Below are 20429 nucleotides of genomic sequence, written 5' to 3'. Positions count from 1 at the left end.
GCCCCTGGACCAGTCCTCCTGGAATAGAGAGAAGTGGAGAAGCGGAGCATGACATAGCCGACCCCGACACCTGCCTGCTTCTTTCCCTCTTGCTGTAGGAGAGGTCAACAAACATCTGTGATCAGCTGGATACCAAGCCCAATTCAGTTTTCCAGACCCTCACAGGCTGGCCAGTGAGACAGGAGGCTTCCAACAGTTCTCCAAACAGCACCACCTGCTGGTAAGCACAAGAACCTGCAGTACACCCTGCAGGGAACACGCGTTTCCACATCACCTCCCACGCCCCGAGAGAGCGTCACTACATAGCTCAGTGTGTCCTCAAGCTCACAATCCTCCTACCTCAGCCTCTCAAGTGCTGGAACTACGGGTACAAGCTACCATGCCTGGCTCGGGCCTGATTTCTAAAGATCTAGCAGTATGACTTCCTAGGAAAAACAGCTCCGGTGAGGAGTACACCTTTCCTCCACGTTGTAAGAAAGTCTAAGCAGTCATGTGAGGAGTCTCGGGTAGAGGCGGATACTCGGCCACCCCAGTTTATCCAGACAGCCCAATTATAATGCCACCAAAGTGAAAAAGCCACCTCAGACAGTACACTGACTGCTTCTACTTAGAGCTGAAAATCTGCCCAGCTGATGAGCCTGGAAATTAATTGCTTAATCATGAGGGAAAATTAATTATGGTGTTAAACCACTAAGCTTGGGATGCTTGACCACACAGCAGTGGCTACCTGAAAGGGGGTGGGATCTCTGAGGAGGGAGAGATACTGAGGCAGTTTGCAAGCTCAAAGAGAAAGGAGCTGGGCAGTGATGGGAAAGTCCTCTGCAACCTCCCAGCCTTGCTTTGGGTCAGAGCAGCAAATCTTCTGCCGTATGTGTGCACCATGAGCTTGGCTGGGAGGAGGATAACAATCTATATGGAAAAAGACACTCTGGTAGGTCTGGGGCTTGCAGCTGGGAGAGATGATCACCAGCCCAGGAAGGGACCGCTTTCCTGAAGCGCAGGAATGAGAGGCCATCTTGGGGCACTTTCCCAGCCAGCAGAAGTTGCCAGTTGGGGAACTCAAGCTGGAGAGGACTGCAGTGCACCCAGCAAGGGATACTCAGGGACTCCCAGGAAGGACAAGGGGTGATGCTGGCAAGACACCCCGCCCCTCGCTGGAACAGACTAATGGAGACACAAGACTTGCTAATGTTCTCATTGGCTACTGTGGTCACGGCAGGAGGCCTGAAAGGGACAACCAAGTAAACAAGTGTGGATGAACTTCAGCATCAGAGGCTAGCAGGACAAGGCACTCGGGGGCGGGCACTGGACTGAAGTGGTGTGGTGCCTGCGTTTGTGGGCAGAGACCTGCAGAGAGTCAATTTTTGCGGTGATTCCGACCTTACAGCGACTCCCCCTGGCCACTGTCTTTAAAGCAGTAATTTTGCCCTGGGAACTTTGCAGAGATGTTCACACCCCACATTCTTTGGGTGTAGTGAGGACTGGCTCTGTCTACTCCTTTGGGGTGATTCTGCCTCTGAGCCTAAACTCTGGGTCTAGGAAGAAAATGTTTTGGAGAGTCAAAAGTCTCCAGAGGCAAACAGGAACTCAGACCAACAAGGAACCAGGAACTTGGCCAAAAGGAGCCATGAGGGGGGCTGGAGAGGTGGCGCAGTGTAAGAGCACTGGCTGCTCTGCCAGAGGACCTGGGTCTGACTCCCGGCATCCACAAGACAGCTCACAACTGCCTGTAACTCCTACTCCAGAGGAGCCAGTGTCCTCTTCTGGAGTCCTCCAGCACTGCACACATGTGGTCCATACATACACACATGTGAAACAACCATACACATACATTATTTTTATTATTTGTATTATTAATACACATAAGTTATTATCATTAATCTAACAGAGAAGGCATGAGCCTTAAGTGGACCAAGAGTCTCTTAACTATGTTTGAGAAGCGTGAGGCTTCTAGATGGTTCCGAGGACTAGGGCTGGAATGGCACACGGGACTCACACAAACAGTAAACTGCCCAAGACCCTGATCCATGAAGGATTAAGAACTCAGAGTTCAGAGGGAGAGTACCTGTGACAGGCTGATGAGGTCTGTCTTAGGGATGATACGGGCAAGGTGTGGTGACTCAAACTGGGACCTAAGCTAAGTGACTTTGCCTGCCTAGTTCCTTCTCAGCTTCCTTAAGAATGTGGGAGAGTGGGCAGCTGAGCAGGACAACAGGCCTCCTCCATGCAAGAGCTGAAACTGCTCGCCTGTGGCTACGCTGGTCTCGTGCATTCAGAAGGGTCCCCTTTAGGGTCTATGCTGTTTCCTAACCTGGGGTTTAGCCCCTCTGCAAAGCCTGGCTCTCCCACAGGGCAGGGTTGGTCCATATGCGGCAGCCTCTGGCGGCACCCACACTAGCAGCCTCCTCCTTCAGCTTCATCTGCATTTAACATGCCTTGTTGGGCTGCGGCAAAGAATACTCAACAGATTCATATTAAAAATGCCCTTTAAATTTCAAAAGCTTTGAACTAAAGAAATACCTCGAGAAGTTCTCGTGGAAAGTTCAGTCCCGTTGATTCAATTCACCACACTTAGATGCACCTTTTCAAATAATAGGGAAAAAAATGTAACAGGGTCAGGCCCAATCAATATGCTTGTTCAAACAGAATTGCGGGGACTCTGATGTGCGTGCGTTTTGTGCTCTGCCTTTGTACACGGCCACTCGCTCTGAAGAAAGGTTTCTTTTGCTAGGAGAGCAATGAAAGTGGTCGCCTTTTGAGTGCAGGCAGCAAAGTGACGGCGTGTTTACCGCGCTGGGAGGGGCTGCCATTTTTTCATGTCTCCCCTAGCCCAGTCTCTTTGTTCTTTTCAGAGCAACCTGAGAAGTCCCTCGCAGAGCCCCCGCCCCACCGCGAGAGCAAACCTGAAGCAGAGGGCTTCCAGCACTGGCCCGCTATGTCTCAGAAATGTGATTTTGCGGATTAGACAAATAATTTGCTGTTTCGTTCCCACCCTTAGTGAGAACACAAAAGGACTTAGCACAGAGTGCTGGGCTGTTATCTTGGGGAACTTTTGGAGCCCACAACAGCCTCCGGGCTGGCTGGGCCAGCGTCTGGACCCATTACTGTCGTCCTCCTTCACACACACTGACCAGGGGAGCCTGCAGGTCCCTGGAGAACAGGTCCGAGCGAAGGTGACCAAGGCCCCCTCCCTCGGTCCGGCATACCTACCTCATAAACTGTATATAAAGAGTTACTTAGATGGCATCTCGAATATGTAAAAAATGCAGGCAGTCCTGGAAGGCCAAGAGGGGATTAGGAATCTCATTCCCAGGGCCTGTTCGACAGTTGATCTTAACATTCTCTTGTTGGCTCTGGACCTGATTAGACAAGACAGCCTGGGTCTCACCTGGGATCCAAGTTACAGTCCGAATTAAGAGGTGAGCGGGGCTGCTGAGATGGGTAATGGGCAAAGGCTCTTGTTGCCAAGTCTCATGGCCTGAGTTTGATTCCCTGGGACCCACGTAGTAAGAGTGCGACTATAAATTGTCCTCTGCCTGTCACACAGGTCACAGAACATGCACACCTACACTCACACACATCATACATGAAGGCAAAAGGAAAGGTGGTTAGCGAATAGACACAAGGACACATTCTCGTTCCCCGCGACTTAGCACTCTGCTGAGGTCCTGGGCCTGTACGGATGTACATTCTGAAATGCTGGGCCACTCAGTTCTTAATCACGGAGTGCATGCGCCTAGTCATTCTACAAATGGCCCCATCTGGTTTTTAACTACGCACCGGTAGTTTGCATGTGCATGTGTGTAGGTGTGCTTGCGTGTGTGGAAGGCAGAGGCTAATGACCAGTTTCTTCCTCAATTGCTTAGGTTTACTTACGTGGATGAGTGTTTTGCCTGTGTGTACATATATGCGCTGCTTGTGTGCTGAGTGCCCATGGAGGTCAGAAAAGGGTGGCAGATACTCTGGAATTGGAGTGACAGAGGTTTGTGAGCCACATAGGGTTCTGGGAAGCAAATCGGGTCCTCTGTAAGAGCAAGTGTTCGTGGCCACTAAACCATCTCTCAAGCTCCTAACTTACTGCTTGAGACAGCGTCCCTCTGGAGCTAAGCTGGTTATCCGGTGAGCTCCAGGGATCCTCTAGGGATGGGATTACAGATGCGTGCCACCAAGCCTGCTTTTCCCTTGGCTTCCTTCTAGCAACTGAACTCAGGTCCTCACGCTTCTGGAGAAAATACTCTCCTGACTGGGCCCAGCATCGGGCCACATTGCCTCCTACACAGACACTGCCATCCTGTGACCTTTCTTTTGAGTGCTCTGCACTGACCTTGGCTGAAGCTCTATCACCCTGCGGATTAAGCTCGAAGCCACAACTCTCCTAAAACAGTGTATGCCTCCCTCCCTGACAGAGAACAACAGGAACAGCAGCCACGCTCCCTCAAACACAGGGCTGTAGCAGTGAAACACAAACCAAGACCAAAAGTTTGAAACCACATATGCAGTCCTGCTGAAAAACCACCTACAGATGGCTCCCCCGTGCAGCGGGCATCGACTGTGGGCTTTTTGTCTTTTCAGGCAATTCTGCATTTAGTTGCAGAATCATCCCCTCCCTCATTTTAATCTGTTATGTGACATTTCCAGCTAATGTTTAAAACTAGAAGAGTATTTTTTTATTTTTAAATTCAAAACGAACAGTGGTTAACATAGCATTCTCCCCTCCACCCATTCAGAATGCGTCGGAATCCACCTCTCCCAGTTTAAATACTTGGAAGGCTTCTCCAAACCTCTAGCACACTCCTTAGCCATGCAGAAACTTGGAAACCACACACATCCCTAAACCAAACTGGCCCCTAGCCTTCTGCCTTCAGCATGAATCACAAGTCAAGATGAATTAAATGCAAATCCAGTTTGCAATGGTCCATCACTAACAGGCCTAATTGGAATGGGCAGTGTGTGGGTTGGATGGGAGCCCATTGTACCCCGTGTGCTATCTTGGATTAGATTGGGGCTGGCCAGCTCAAACCAGTCCCTCGGGCCTCCACAGTTACTCAACTATCGAGGAGCTGTCAGGAAGAGGAATGCGTCTTCAGTGAACACGGTAAGCAGGAGACAGAGAGCTGACATGGGGAGAGTGCATACAGATCATGGGGTAAACACAGCCAGCAAGAAACAGGACACGGGTGACATTAATATTTTAATCTGTACATCACTTCTTTTTCTTTTTCTTTTTTGCAAACCATTACACTTTTATTTAAATTAACTTTTTCTTGTAAAATATTCATTTCATTTTTTCCAACAAAATCTTATAAAGGCAAAAATAAAATTTTATTTTGGCAAATGTCATGAAGTTGATACTGGCAGCATATGGAGTTAGTTAAAAATAGACAGCAACTTCTAAATATATTCAAGGATTTTTTTTTTCTTTTAAGTATAGTCAAAGACAAATTTTCATTTAAAATGTGGCTCCACCCAATGGAGGGGTTTTTAGTTTGTTTTCTTTCAACCATTGCTTCCTGTATGTAGAAAACCAGGAGACAAGTTAAATATGGGGCCAAGAACACTGTGTCTGGCATGATCACCTCTTCCTCAGCTGGGCTAGAGTCAGGTCAAAGTCCTGTGCCCTGGTTCTGCCTGCCTCCTCACCAGTCCCAGGGAGGCTGTCCCGGGTTTCCCCACAGCAAGCAGCCGAGGTCCCTCAGTCCGCCTGGCTGGAGGGATGGTGGTAGGTTAGGCATTTGTATGTAGATTCCACCCAGTGTAGAATTTATTGCTACAACACATCTCCCATTTCCACTTCACAGTGGCTTCTGTTTTTCTGAGAACTGTTCGCTGAGGGAACTTCATTGCTTCATGACAGGCTGAAGAAGCCACCACTTTTGAACATACGTGGTTGCTCCTCAGTCAGCACCAAGGCCCAGGACAGGCTCCATGGGCCATCCTGGTGGAGTTTCCAAGGCTGGGCCTCCGCTCAGGGGTACTGACCTTGGCAGTCAACTGCTCCTCACTTTCTGGGGAGCATGGTAACAAGCCTCATGCTGGAACCCACAGGAAGCACATCCCCAAATCCAGCCGCTCTCTGGCTTCGTGGGCAGTGGGAATGGCCCCTGCCTGTCCTGCCATTCTCCCCACACATTATGCCCCCGCCCCCACCGTAGTACCTGAATCCCTATGTGTGGCTACAAAACCCTGCAGGCTCACCTTTCAGCCACTCAGACCTTGAGGTGAGCATATAAAATACATTCTGACCCTAAAACACAGTATATTTCACATCGTGTATCAAAAGTGCTTCTGTCATCTGTAGGAAGGACTCTGGACCGAAACAATGGGCTTGTGTTGGGACGGAACCCTTGTTCCATGCTGCACCCACCATGCTGGGTGGGCTCTTCTCTCCTCCAGCGCGAGCCCTGTTCAGTTGGAAGGGTTTCCACTGGGCAGAGGAGACAATATTTCATGAAGATGCTGGTTGAGCTGGGCCCCCAGGTCCAGGCTTCTCCTCTGCACACTGGATCATGGGTCTGCTACTGCCTGGGCTGGAAAAAGCACAAGAGACAGTGAGAGGTTGGCAGACCTTTGCTTCTGCCCTCATAGTGGGCATGTTTGTGCACACACATGATGGGCTGGCAGATGGAGTACGAGAGCAGGGGGTGTGGGCAAAGCGGCCGCTGTCAAGGGACCTTTGCTTCTAGGACCCAGTGCGCTGTTTTTTTTTTTTCTTCTAACTTTAAGTTCAAGTTCATAAATTTGTCCTCTGCAGTAGGCCAAGACCTGGGCAAACTCCTGGGGTAGTTAATGGTTCTACACTTCATTCTCTGAAAAATCAGAGAGCCAAGCCCATGGGACCTCGCTCGCTTGCTTTATTTATTTATTTTTATTCTTTTCTCATGTTTTTAACCTAACGGAGTGCTTTTAACCTGCCTGTAGTGCTATGAGAGGAAGAGGCACAGCTAAGCTCTGGAGAGAGCATCTCAGTCCTAGCACAAGGCTACAGGGGCTGAACGGAGCCTCTCCCTGGCACCTCTACCTGCTCAGATCTCTAAGAAGAAAACACAACCATGGCCCTGGCAAGACCTGTAGGACTTTACAAAGGACATGGCTGGAGCCTTTCATGACATTCCTCTGCTCTGCCCCTCTTGTGGGCCATGGTAGACCCAAGCCAGCTCACCTCCTCCTGTTCTCGGACTGGCTGGCTGCGGGCTCTAAAGTAGGGACAGTCCAAAGCTGGAGGGCCCAGTGCAAAGTGATGTCCTCTGCACCCTCTTCTGCAGACCCACGGAGTTTCCGGGATGGCCCAGATAAGCCCGCTAGCCAGCAGTCATGGAGAATGGAAGTTGTGGGTTCACACCAAAAGCGTCTGCACCCTGACACGCGCATGTTTCAACTCTTTGTGAAGTCCCTCAGATGTCTGGGCCTCGTTTCCTCATCTACACGCGGAGCGAAGAGAATCACGGGGCTGTTGTGAGCACCAGGAGATACTCAACACAATGGCTAGCAGGTCAACCATAACCCAGTTAGGGTATAGACGGGAACTCTGCGAAGTGACAGCAAGAGACTGCGAGGGACCTCTGGTGTGACCTCTGTGGTCCAGGTCTGGATACAGACGGGGCAGCTGCCCCAGGCCATGAAATCACTCCACAGCTAATGGTTACTGGCCTACTGGCTCCCGGGGGGCTCCTTCCTGTCTGGGTCAGACACTCTCTTAGTGGAGTTATACCAAGCATCTCAACGGACTGTGGTCCTGGACTTGCATCTGTCTCTTCCCTAAGACATTCAGTGACTGATACAGTCTCAGGCCTTGCTGTATGAGGAGACCCCTCGAGGTCTCAGCTTGCCTTCTGTAACAGTTCTTCAGTCCCTTTGGGAAGGCCACCAAAGAGTGAGATGTGATTCTTCTTTTCCTTGGAGACTGGCAGTGTGCCCTATGCTGCTCTTTGGGGCATCAAGCTGCCGTGGGAAAGAGAAATGGGCAGGAGCGGCAAGGGCCCTAGCAGACATGTCCGATCCATGGCCCACAGAATACATGTGATCCAGGACGGCTGTGGATGCAGCCCAACACAAAATCCTAAACTTACTTAAAATATGAGAAGTCTTTTTTTTTTTTTGTAGTTTTTTCCCTTGTACCTCAACCACACAGTAATAAAGCCAAAGGGTTGAAAACCACGGAGATATTTCAGCACGACAGCACCTTTAATGGCAGCCTCTGTTGAGGCCTGAGGTCAGAATACTAAAATGCGAATCACCTCCAGCCACCTACCATCTAGCAGGTCCCCCCCAGCGGCCGCAGTGCCAATGGAAGGAAGCAGCAGCAGGTGGCATTGCAGTCAGCTCAGCAGCAGCAGGAAGGCGGGAGGGGCATGCTCAGACTACGGGGTGCACAGCAGCAGGACAGCCAGGCAGGGGCTCTTACTTGGAAGGTGTTAGACAAAGGTGTAGTGCAGTCCGTTGCTTAAGGGGGGATAAGGTGGCACCGTCCTGGCGGACAGGGGGGCTTTAGGCGGGAGGAGGGCCAGCTGCTGCACTAGACAGAGCACACAGGAATCACACGGTGTATTAGAGTGACCTGTCCACCCACACCACCATATGCCCTGCTTGGCAGGACTGTGTGGCTTGGCCCCACGGCCCCCAACTGATGGCTGCTCTTGGGAGCAGATCCATGGGGCACAGCTTGCCTGTAGTTTCTGATTCAGGGGAGAGAGCAAGAGTGAAGAAAGGTAGAGATTGGGGAGTAGGGCAGAAGGTGTCAGGGCTAAGGTCATCAGCTGTGTGGGAGGAGTGAGAACAAGCCTGAACGTAGCTCAGTGACAGTGGGCCAGCCTAGCGTACAGAGGCCCTGGGTTCATCTCCAGCAGCACCTAAGATGTGGTGGGGGCAGAGTGAGAGCAAGCGCAGCTGTGAGGATGGTGCCTGGGGAGGAGGGGCAGCCTCACAGGAGGAGCTCAGAGGCTGCTGAGATGAGCTCTGGGGACACCAGCAAGAGGGTCTGCCTGAGTCCCAGTCACAGAGCAACACAGCTTCCAACCCCTTTACGTGTCTCAAACAGAGCAGGGACAGCAGAGATCTCAGAGGCTGGCTTAGTCTGCTTGGTTTCAAGACACGACCTCAGTATGGCCCATGATGGGCTTGAACTCGCTGTAATCAAGGATGACTTTGGAGCCCTGATCCTCCTGCCTGCATCTCCCTAGCTGGGATTATGGATGCAAGCTAACACACAAGGCTGGATTTCTGGAACTCTGGAGGGTCAGGGTATGGGGACAGAACAGGTCTCTCCTCATTAGTCAATCATGGGGCCTCCCGAAGTGATGTCAAAGCTGCTCCCCACATCAGACTCCTCAGGGCCAGCAGCCACTTGGTCAATCGGATTAGAGGGCCGGTAGGGAGAAGGCACCACTTTGGGTCCTCTGACCATCCATTGGTGAAGTACACCTGGCCAGAGGCGCTATAGAGACACACAACAGCCTCTGCATCCACAGACAAACTACACGGGATGGACCGTGAGGATACCACAGGGAGGCAGATGCTGGTGAAGGAAGGATGCAGGGTTCTTTTTCTGGGAGGCTCTTGTATTGTTTTCTTTGTGACAGGGTCTCACTCTGTAGTTAAGGCTAGCCAAGCCTATAGCATGCATGTAGCAATTCTCCTGCCTCAGCTTCCTGACAGCTGGGATCCCAGGCATGAGCTTAAAGCAGCCTTCACACACCACACAGCTGTGTGCTGCTTCTACACCATGGTGATATTCTTTTGGCTAGGCTGGCAAAGCCTCGGTTCCCGAGTCCTGTTTGTGCCACAGGGTAACTGGCAGGGTTGAGTGGCTCTGGCGTGAGGACCAAGGAAGGGTTTCTAGGCAGGAGTTCTCGCCCTACAAGAAACGCCCGCTGGGGCATCACTTCTGTTCCCTTCTTCCTACTGAAAAAAACTCGAGTCCTGCCCCCTTTGTTCAGAGCTGGCCAATACAGAGCAGAGTGGCAGCTCTTCTCCTGCTTGGGTCAGGCAGGACAGAGAACACACCCTTAACTGTTACTGTCAGCTAACTTCCTGGCTCTAGGACAAGTTATACTGGGAGCAGCCGGCAGGAACTGTCCCCGAAGGTCGGCACCCACAGCCTTACCTGCTACCTGCTTGCTGCGCTGAGAAGCCTCTGAGGCCAGGGCATAAGAGATGTTGATGATCCGCTCCTGTTCCTGCAGCTGCGAGTCCAGGTCGGCCAGGCTGTTGCGGTCCTGGCCTGGGGGCTGCAGGTTACACATGCTGTGAGGACAGAGAGAAAGCGTGAGTCTCCGCACCCTGGCCCTCAGCTTCCCCTGTGGAGTGTCTCCCCGGCTGTGGGGAGGAGCGTCTTCAACACTTTGGGGGCATCAGATGTGCGTTGCCTCCTTTCTTCCCAGACAAGAGTGTCTACGTCTCGGGAAACCCACAGTGAACATAGCTCCGTCCTCCTTGCAGGCTGGAGACTCCTGATCCATCCAGATATGAAGTGGGTAATGGAACTCTGAAAGGGAGGCTCACAGGCCAGAGAATTCACTTCCTTGGGTCCAATGCTCAGGGTTCAGGAAGCATGTAAAATCCCCAGTGCCCTCAGGATAAACTGAACCCCATCTATGGAGTCTGTGTGAGAAACACAGGCCCTCGTCTAGCACCTTCTGGGTTGGCCTGGCCCAGCTATGGATCTACAACGCAATATGGACACAAATGTTAAAAGAACCATCGTTGAAGGTGACCTCAACTGAGTCTACTTCACTAAGGTCTGGCTTGATGGCCCACACTTGCCCATCACTGGGGACAGATCTGAAGGCATGGACCTTGGGCAGGGACCCTGTACAAGTTCTCCAGAGCCTTCAGACGGCTGAGGGAGTATGCTCACCTGAGAACCTGCCTCTTCAATCAGAGGAATTCACTTGAAATAAAGCCTAGCAAAATATTGACCACTCAGCCAAGCCTGGCTCTCCCACGGCTGAGCTATCATCTGTATGGGGTTTGTGTGACTTCTAGGGTTGAGCAAGCAAGGGCTGACCTTGAACGAGCGAGGATATTTCGGATCTTCTCAGCCTTCCGGTACCGTGCCTGCAGCTCTTCAAGGCTGGGTGGCTCCTCGGGATCCAGTTCCACGTACCGCTCGGGGATGGAGACCTTCTCTGGCTTAGACAGCTGGGGAGAGGATCGGGTGGTAGAATGGAGGATAACCTCAGATGCTCTGATCTGAGATCTGTCTTTTCCACCCTCCCACCCTGTGACAAAGCAAACAGAGTCCACAGAGGTGAAGAAACTTGCTAAGATCATCAAATGAACCAGCTGTGGAACCAACGACTTGAACCTGGCTTTCACACCAAAGCAATGCTGTACTTCCTGCTATACTAGACAGCTTTCTAGAGGCCAAGGGGAACAGCAAGGCGAGCAACACGGAGAGCATCTCACGGGAAGGACGAGATCCCTAGTGCTACACCCAAGGCCTCAGTGCTCTGACTCCACACCCACTCAGCGGGAGCTCCAGTGTCCTTAACAGCTAAGGGCCTTTCTTCTGCCCTTTGTAATTCAGAGACCCGGAGATGATGGGACACCCTTCAGAAAACCCTCCATAATGGATGAGTGCTGGATCAATGGATGGAGGGAGGGGAGTCCCTGCCCTGCACAAACGCTTCAGACCTGGGCTATATTTAACCCCAGCACTAGGGAGGCAGAGACAAGTGGATCTCCAGACTACAGAGTGAGTCCCAGGCCAGCCAGGGCTACCAAGAAAGATCCTGTCTCGAAACAGAAAGCAACAAAACCCAACCAACCAAACAAACAAACAAAATGATCTACAGTCTGGCAGCAGAGAGACCACCAAAGCTGATGGGAGACATTTCCTGTCTCAAACACACTTCTGAGTCTGGGGGCACACAGATCAAACTGCGCTGACTGGAAAGTTTAAGCCATCAATAACAGCATGCGACTGGTTGATAAGCAAGGTCATTTCCACAATTCTGGGCAGAGTGGATTTTCCACTCACCTCAATAAAAGTGTCAGTGGATGAAGACACATGACCCTCTTTTCAGTTCTCTGCCTCCTTCCCCTCAGCCTAACTCTGCACGGTTTATCTCTGTCACCTTTACTAAAGGCTCTCTCATCCTTTCCTCTGGGACAGGGCCCTAGAGGCACCTCATCCCTAACCTTAGGGGGTGTCACCCAAGGACAGAAGTGATTCTCTAGTTCCCAGGTGACAAGAGCTCTACCCTCATACTACCTAGAGTCTCAGCACCCCCAGCACCCTTTCCTACAGGGATGCTTAACTTGCGCAAGAGACAGATGGCTCGGCAGGTAAAGGTACTTGCTGCCAAGCCCGATGACCCAAGTTTGATCTCGGGGACCCCACATGGTGGAAAGAACCAGTCAACAGGCTGTTCTCTGCCCTCTATACTCAAGGGTAGACGGTTTACAAGCACAGGTGCCCACACACACGCACATACACACTGAATTTTAAATTTAAAATAAATAAATAAGTAGGTAAGTAAATAAATAAATAAATGTAAAGGTAATCTTGCCAGCACCAACCAGTCAGAGTCCCTGTTTTCACCGGCAGTCTAAAGCTCTGAAAACATCTGATCGCACTTTTAGGGCCATTGAAGGCCATGACTTTCAAAAACATAACCTAACTTGCCTCAAGGCAGTTTTCTTTGCCCTTGACTGGGTTGATTTCAGTCTCAGTAACAGAACTGAACCCACATGGCCCTTCGCTTTGTTAAAAGGCGGCAAGAAATATCTGCTATTCCCAACCAGGACAGATCTAGAGGAAGGAAGTGGATTGCGTTGTAGCAGGATTTAGGTTAGAGATAAAGAAGGACATTTTCCCTGGGCTAGCGGGCCAATTAGGACACCAGAGGGCATCCTTGCATTGCCAAGGCAGCACATGGAGGTTCTTTGTGAATGAAAAAGTCCAGCCTGTTGGCTTCCGCTGCTAAGGGTGTCAGAGAAAGGCCTGGTGGCAGGAGGCTGGCCATGGAGCAAGAATGAAGAATGCAGTAATTCAAGCATCAACTTACCTACACTGTTCTTTGTTCTCAGAGCCCCCTCCCTCATGAAACCCTAACCATTGGCAGAACCAGCTTGTAAATGGATCTGCCCTGCCTGTTGGAGACAGAAGGGCTGGGCAGTTCTGTGTGCTCGGCATATGTGAGAGCCAGGTTTACACACACACACACACACACACACACACACACACACTATAACAGTGGCAACCCCCGAGGAGGGTACTTGAGACTGTCTCGTGTCAAACAGACCTGTGGAAGACTTAAGAGTCCCACTCAAACTCATACTACACATGGGGAAAATGCAGTAAGCCAAGTCCCAATACAAAGGTTTGGGGACACTGAAAATTCATACAGCCGTCTTCCATCTGCAAAGATGTACAGCATACCAACTGTGTGCCACCCCAGGGCTAGGGATGCAAAGAATCAAAGCAGCTGCAGACACTGCCACAGACCGACAGTGAACAGGGATGTCTAAAGACTTGCCCCTTTCCTTTCTCTTGCCACGTTTTCCTTGGCCTGCCCTGTCATGAGGCAAGTGAGCCACTAGAGGGCACCAGAAGCATTCAAAACCAAAACTCTCCACTCCCGACTGGCAATGTCTTCTGTGACGTTTCAGACAGGCCCTGTATTTCACACCATGTATGATAATTACAGTCTGCCTAACAGGCCATTTGCATAGGCCACCACTAATGATCCGGGGAACATTCTCTAAACCTCTTGGGAACATGCCACTTAATCCCCCCACACCACCATTAAGGGCACAGGGTACAATTTGCTCCCAAATAGAGAAACCGGCTTAAACATTACTAGAAAACACTGACGACTTTATGGTCTCAAGGCACTATTCATGTATGCATCTTCTTGGTCCACAGTGAAGTCGAACCCTGACTGGGTGAGACTGCAAGACAGGCTAGAAGCCTTAATTCCATAGCTTCTCGGAAGTGTGGAAGAAGCCCCCATCCTCACCTCTCTGCTGATGTCCAAATCATAGTCTTGTGGCTCTAGGTCCAACTCCATGACAGGTGTGGCCTGCACTTTTAGCCAGCCGTCTTCTCTGTCTTTTCTGTCCCCCTGAGCAGCCCGCTCCAGCAGCTGCAGGTCAAAATCTTGTTCTCGCTTCCACTAGCAACAGAGGAGAGGGTTAACCTCACTTCCCGATTCAACAATGAGCCACACAGGACCCCGAGGCCTGGTGCCCATGAGATGGACCTTTGAGACATTAAGCAAGTGTTGGAGCCGTGTGTGTGTCACTGAAAACAAGGCCTCTTCTCGGTCCTGTGGCCTCTTCCACACTGCTGGCCGAGTTCTAAGACCTGAGTGTTCAAATGTGCATCCTTAGGGAACTGGCGCAAGACCCATGACTTTTTCCTCACAGTGGTCCACACGTATCTAAAACGTTCCCAGATATAAAAGGGTGACCCCAGAATGACCTGCCCCATCCAAATTCCCCTCCCCAAGGCCTTCTGGCTTAGGAGCCATACACTCCAGGAGCACAAACAATGGGAAAAAACCAAGTCCTTCACAGCCTTCAAGCTCTTGGGGATGAACTCTCTACAGAGCTCTCAGCAGGACTGATTCGGAGTGCAGGGACCTGTACCCCAGCAGGGGGAGAGTGCAGTTCCCAGGAGCAAAGGACTGGGGAAAATGGTAACCGCTTGAGATAAGACATTTTCCTTAAACTAGAAAGGGAACTAAAACTGACACTAAATGTAAGGCCAGATGCACCTGCCCCGAGGCCATTTCACAGTGGCGACTCTGGGTCAACAGTCTTGTCACAGGAGGGGAAAATCTACCCAAGAATGTCTGCCCAGCTCCAAGATGGCTTCCTGTTCCGCCAGGCCTCTGACCTTAAGGGCTGCCCTTATGAGGGTGGAAGGATGGATACTTAGGCATCAAGCCATTGCCTCTGTCTCACTCCATTTACCTCACAAGGCCCTAGCAGCCATGGATGCTTCACACCCCACCCCACCCCCAAGCCCGTGGCCATACCAGCACGGTCCACACATTCATGCACAAGCTCAAGGTCTCCATGTCAAACCAATCCAGTTGGGTTTGGTGATGGTTTGCCAATTACAGTTGGGGAGAATTAGGCCATTAAAGTTCAGGGATAAATTTACTGATTTACAAAGGAAACACACATTTTCTTACACGCTCACAAGTGCTCAAATAGAGACAAGTCCTCATTTAAACCCAGCCTGATTGCTTCCACAAACAGCAAAAGCTCACCACACTCTGCAAAGTGCCCTGGGGAAGAACCACGCCAATCCGTCATAGAAAGCAATATGTTTGTTTATTGGCGTTGATGAGACTTACACAAGCCTTTTTTTTTTTTTCCTTTCCAAAGAAAAATTACAAGGTATTGGAGTTCCGGTTCTGAGATACTCTCTACATTTCCGACAGCACATTATAGAAAGTCAGGGTTACCCCATATGATACTTACTTATAAAGCTTAAAGTTAATAGGTTTGTACCTTTTAAAGACATTATTCCAGTCCTTTGGTGACAGACAGTTGGAGAGGCCCTCTGCACACAGTTTGCTTTGTTATTCACTCAATTACTACATCTGAATTGCAAAGGCTTTTCCATAAGGAATGGTGTGATGGGATCAGAGGAGTTAAAACCAAATGGCCCCAGACTCTGTAGAACATACATGTGCACTCTCTAACGTTCACATCTGCTGTCCAGTGTAAGGCATGGAATCTGATAAATTCCCAATGCCCAGCCCTCTGCTAATGATTATGGTCCCCACAGAGCAGCTTTTGGGATGGACGCATTATCAGTAGTTGGCCTACACAAAGCAGGGTGGTGGAAAGAAAGTCACACCTAGAGATGTCCACTAGGCTAGGGAGACAGCTGCTAACACAAGCCTGGTCAGAGACAGCACTGGCCGGTTAGAGAAGGCCAGTGCCAATCGGAGCGTCTGTGAAGACAATCAGGCAGGATTAGAGGCAGTGAGCGGCGACACTAGAAGCAAGAGAGCTTGTGCAATGAATTAGGGAGAGCAGACAGGCTAGAGGGCTGGGGAACTGGGGCTCCAAACCCAAACGCCAAATGGAATGTCTCCACAATGGGCCTAAGGCAACCGTGGGCAGGTAGCACACCAGCCATCAGGAGGCAGCACCGAGCTCCCCAGCCCTCCTGAGTACCCGAGTGCTCAGCACCACAGGCTGTGGGAGACAACCAGCACCTCAGGGTTGGGGCACCAACCCTTCCTTAGTCAATTGCCTCCCCTGGCTCCAGTATCTGCTGGGGGGAGGCTATGTGGTTGACTTGCACATAATCTCTTTCCTCACCATCTTCCTCTCCTCCTTCAACCCTACATTCTCAAGTCCTTAATTCAGTTGGGAGGCCCCTCCCACTTAGCTTGGAGGATGGGTGAGACCTCTGTCACTAGAAACCTCCCTATTACTCTGATTCCGGGTCATCCTCTGGCCAGCTCACACGTGCATCTGGGGTCGTGGACAAACAGCCCCTCGGGATGTTCTTTCAACCATGTAGGTGACCCTGGGAGGTGACATGTGTACACTTGGGGGACTTGAGGGAAACTCTGGCCTCTGTCCCAGCCCCATCTAACATACTGAGCCAAGATCTCCAGGCAGTGGCTGGCTGAGGTATCTGGCTGAGAGCAGGCCCGGTCTCTCTCCTTGGCTCAGGGTCCTCTTGCGCTCCCGGACCAAGGCCTTCTGGTGTCGCTTCATCCGCTCCAGCTGTTCCTCAGCACTCATCTTGCCCCGCTGGTGGTCCCCTGAGTACAGGCGCTCCAAGGCACTCTTGGGTCTCTGCAAAAGAGGTGAGACGCAGAGTGGACGGAGCTAGAAGCACAGCTGCTTCCTGCTTTTAGCACAGGAACTCAGGAAGCCCAGGCTGGCCTCAGGTTTGCTCTGTAGCTGAGAACAGTCTTAAACTCCTGATCCTCCCACCTGTAGCTCACAAGTGCTGGATTACCGATGTTGGCGATCAAACCTGATTTCTGCAGCGCTGGGGATGAGTCAAGCCCAGGGCCTTGTACATACTAGGCACATACTCTACCAATTGAACTGCACCCTTGCCCTCTCCCCGCTTACCCTCTCTTTGCAGTACACTACACGGGTTCATGTCAGTCACAGAATATCACTTCCTCTCAGTACCCAGTGCCCCCACCCTAATAAGTCTTCTGGGCAGAGGCAGACGCTGAGGCTGGGCCTATCCAACTGAGCCAATAATCTGCACTCCAGGACTGACCTAGGGTACAGGCTTCTTGGACTTCTCATGACCCTGACAGGTTTGGTAGCCATCAGAAAATAGAGATGTCAGCCCGGTGGTGATGGCACATGCCTTTAATCCCAGCACTTGGGAGGGAGAGGCAGGCAGATCTATATGAGTTCAAGGTCAGCCTGGTCTACAAAGCAAGTTCCAGGACAGCCAGAGCTACACACAGAGAAACCCTGTCTTGAAAAACCAAAAGGGAAATAGAGATGGCAGGTTAGTGGCCTTCTTGGTAAGCAGGGGGGTGACAGAACCCTAAATTCCCCAAGGCTCACTGGTCACTGCACACCCTAAGGCCCCTCCCACTGAGTGTGAGTCCCTCCACATCCCCGGCCACTTACAGAGAAGGTCATACTGCTGTTTCCGGCATTCGGACCCCTCCGGAGAGTGACGTAGGGAGCAATGGTGGATGACTGCTGGAGCCTGGATGTGGAGCCCGAGAGCCCTAAGCAAGGAAGGAGAATCAGGTGGCTGTGGCACAGGTCAGCGCTCCCAGGCCTTCCCTAGCCACCCCACTCTCCTGAGGGCCAGCAGACTCCACTCATAACCCACTTGTCTTGCTCTTTTCTCCTTGAGCCTAGATGGGGCACCCCAGGAAGAGAGGAAGCTTGGCCTGAGGGTGGCCTTTGTCCCTGTAGAAGCTTTGTGATAAAGCTCTGCTCCTGGGCAGAAATGCTGGATGTGGCAGGTGAAAAGGGGGGTACAAGAACATTCACCCCTCTGCTTCAGTGGAGAATCCAGCTAGGGATGAGCAGGGAGCCCAGTTAAGGAGACCATGGGTGTAAGAAAGGACGGACCGAGTCTCAGGCTGACACAGATCTGAGGTGACCTCAAGCTGACGGTTCTTAGCGCTCCAGCCTGCAGTCCACAGCAATCTGGAGCCAGAGCTCAGGACTGGCGGCTTCCTCTGTGATCAGCTAACTGCACTTGTTTAATTTCTCTCACCCTCAGTTTCTTTCTTTTTTACTTATTTTATGTGGATCAGTGTTTTGCCTGCATATATATCTGTATGCCACATGGGTGAGCAATGGACAGTTGTGAACCAGCACATGGATGCTGGGCATTGAACCGGGTCCTCTGGAGCAATCAGCACCCTTTAATCACTACGCCATCTCTCCAACCCCTGACTCAGTTTCTTGATCTCTAAAATAGGAGTCATAACAGCCCCTGCCTACCAGTGCTATTGAATATGGGGCTAATATAAAATACTTCGACAGTGTCAGATTTTAGGGCAATCACTATTGTTGCTCCTGGAAATAGGAAAGGGAGGGAAAACAGATTACTCGAAAAGAACAGAGGGGGCTGTGGGTGGGAGGAGGTCGGGCCAGTCCTCCCTTCTCAGCAGTCACAGTTAGACCCAAGCTGGAGACTGAGGCCTAGGATCTGAGGCCCAGGTAGGGGCTATGAGTGGTATAGTGTGGACCGTGAAGGGCTCCACAAGGGTCTTGCCTTACCTCTGCCTGGCAGTGTCTGGTACCTGCTCTCGGAGCCCACGAGGCCCAGGGAGGGCTGAGGCACGTCCCCACTGAGGCTGGCCAGCTCTGGCTCGCTCACATAGGACCGGAGCTCCACCTGCGGACAGAGTCTGAGGCTATGAAGTCACTAGTGTCACCCACCCTTCCCACACTCCGCGGGCATGCTCCGTCTTTTCAGCTCACCTTCGAGTCGCCATTCACACACTGGCCCTGCTCCCGGTCCCTCTTTCTTTCGTCAGACTGTCGCTTGAGGCCCCGTACAGATGTGTGCCGTATGACGGTGGCTTCCTTAGGCAGAGGTGGCACAGCTGGGGGCTGGTCCTCTGGGCTGTAGAGTTCAGGAAGTGGTGGCCTGGGGGGTGCCTCGTCTTCCTATTCATAAAGAGAACCAGACCCCGTGTCCAGAGGGATGGAATTAAAGTGGGGAGGAGGGCTGGCTGTTACTCAGCATTGCCACACGCTTGACCACTTCAGGGTCACATAACCATCCCAGCCATGGAAGCTTCTGGGGCCACTTCCACTCCAACTGCTTTTGATCCAACATGCTTTCTAGTTTCAAAGTGTTACCCAGTAACAGTGTGTCCCCAGGTCCTGCACTTGGTGTCCTGGATCTACATCCTTGGCAGTGTCAAATGACACCGGCTTCCCATGTCCTCCAGAGGAGGTGGGAGCCTGACCATCTCTCCTGAGATGATGACAGCACCCTGGGGAAGAGACATCTACCAGCCCCATGTGGTCAGCCTGAGCAGACTCCTGGACTTGGGTCCTCTGTGTGGGGATCTGCTCACCAGCCTGCACCCTCCTGCTCTTTCTCTGGGAAATAAACATTCTTACAGAGTCTCTACTTCTTTCTGGCTCTGACACTGCTGTTCACTTCCTGGGAGGCAGGGAACAAGACCAGGCTCCTTGGTACTCCATGTGCTCGGCTGATTCTTAGGGGCTGTGGCTCCTTCATGCTAAAAGACCATGCCTGATTACCATGAAAATTCATCCAGATGGCTGCTGTACCTCCTTCCTCTCTTTTATTTTCTTTCGGTTTTTGGAGACAGGGTTTCTCCATGTAGCTCTGGGTATCATTGCACTCACTATATAGACTAGGCTGGCCTTAGAGATTCACCTGCCTCAGCCTCAAACTCAGGATTAAAGGTGTGTGCCTTCCTCGGCTCCCCCTTCCTTTCTCCAGTTTGACACTTAGACACTTTTTAAAAAAATATTTTATTTATTTATTATGTATACAATAGTCTGTCTACATGTATGCCTGCAGGCCAGAAGAGGGCACCAGACCTCATTACAGATGGTTGTGAGCCACCATGTGGTTGCTGGGAATTGAACTCAGGACCTTTGGAAGAGCAGGCAATGCTCTTAACCACTGAGCCATCTCTCCAGCCCCCTTAGACACTTTTTTTGTGGCCCTTGTTTCTGTGTTCTTTGAAATTAGCCAATCCTGTATTTATTTATTTATTTAGGTATTTTGAGACAGGATTTCTCTGTGTAGCCCTGGCTAGCCTGGAACTCAGAGATCCACATGCTTCTGCCAGCATTAAAGGTATGTGCCATGATGCTAGGACCATTTTGTAAATGCTTTTTAAAATGATAGTAAATTAAAGAAATAAGTCAAGCAACAGTGTGGGATCCCCATATGCACAGTGGGGAACACACAGAGGAGCTGTGCTCTCTCCTGGCCTAATTCAAGTGCTTAGGGATGCAGACACGGG

General features: G+C 51.2%; 1 protein-coding gene across 4 annotated transcripts in view; it reads right to left on the bottom strand.

Moving 5' to 3' along the window:
* Window positions 1-5044: 5044 nt before the first annotated feature.
* Plekha7 (pleckstrin homology domain containing A7) overlaps window positions 5045-20429 on the bottom strand; it is a 187189-nt gene continuing 171804 nt past the window's right edge. For 3 of the 4 annotated variants that reach the window (XM_041666424.1, XM_041666427.1, XM_041666425.1), the window contains 9 exons: window positions 18898-19086; window positions 18694-18811; window positions 17581-17684; window positions 16573-16773; window positions 13962-14117; window positions 11003-11136; window positions 10100-10239; window positions 8402-8512; window positions 5045-6527 (listed from right to left, as the gene is read on the bottom strand). In XM_041666424.1, coding sequence (XP_041522358.1) covers window positions 8412-8512; window positions 10100-10239; window positions 11003-11136; window positions 13962-14117; window positions 16573-16773; window positions 17581-17684; window positions 18694-18811; window positions 18898-19086 — 1143 coding nt within the window. In that variant the 3' untranslated portion in view covers window positions 5045-6527; window positions 8402-8411. The remainder of the gene's footprint in view (window positions 6528-8401; window positions 8513-10099; window positions 10240-11002; window positions 11137-13961; window positions 14118-16572; window positions 16774-17580; window positions 17685-18693; window positions 18812-18897; window positions 19087-20429) is intronic. The other variant, XM_041666428.1, reaches the window with a different exon arrangement.

The sequence above is a fragment of the Microtus oregoni genome, unplaced genomic scaffold (genome assembly GCF_018167655.1).
Source record: "Microtus oregoni isolate MIOR12 unplaced genomic scaffold, Mior012 000016F_ref0000370, whole genome shotgun sequence".
Classification (NCBI taxonomy): Eukaryota; Metazoa; Chordata; class Mammalia; order Rodentia; family Cricetidae; genus Microtus; species Microtus oregoni.
Note: the sequence above shows the minus strand (reverse complement) of the source record. Positions and strands in the feature narration are given on the sequence as shown.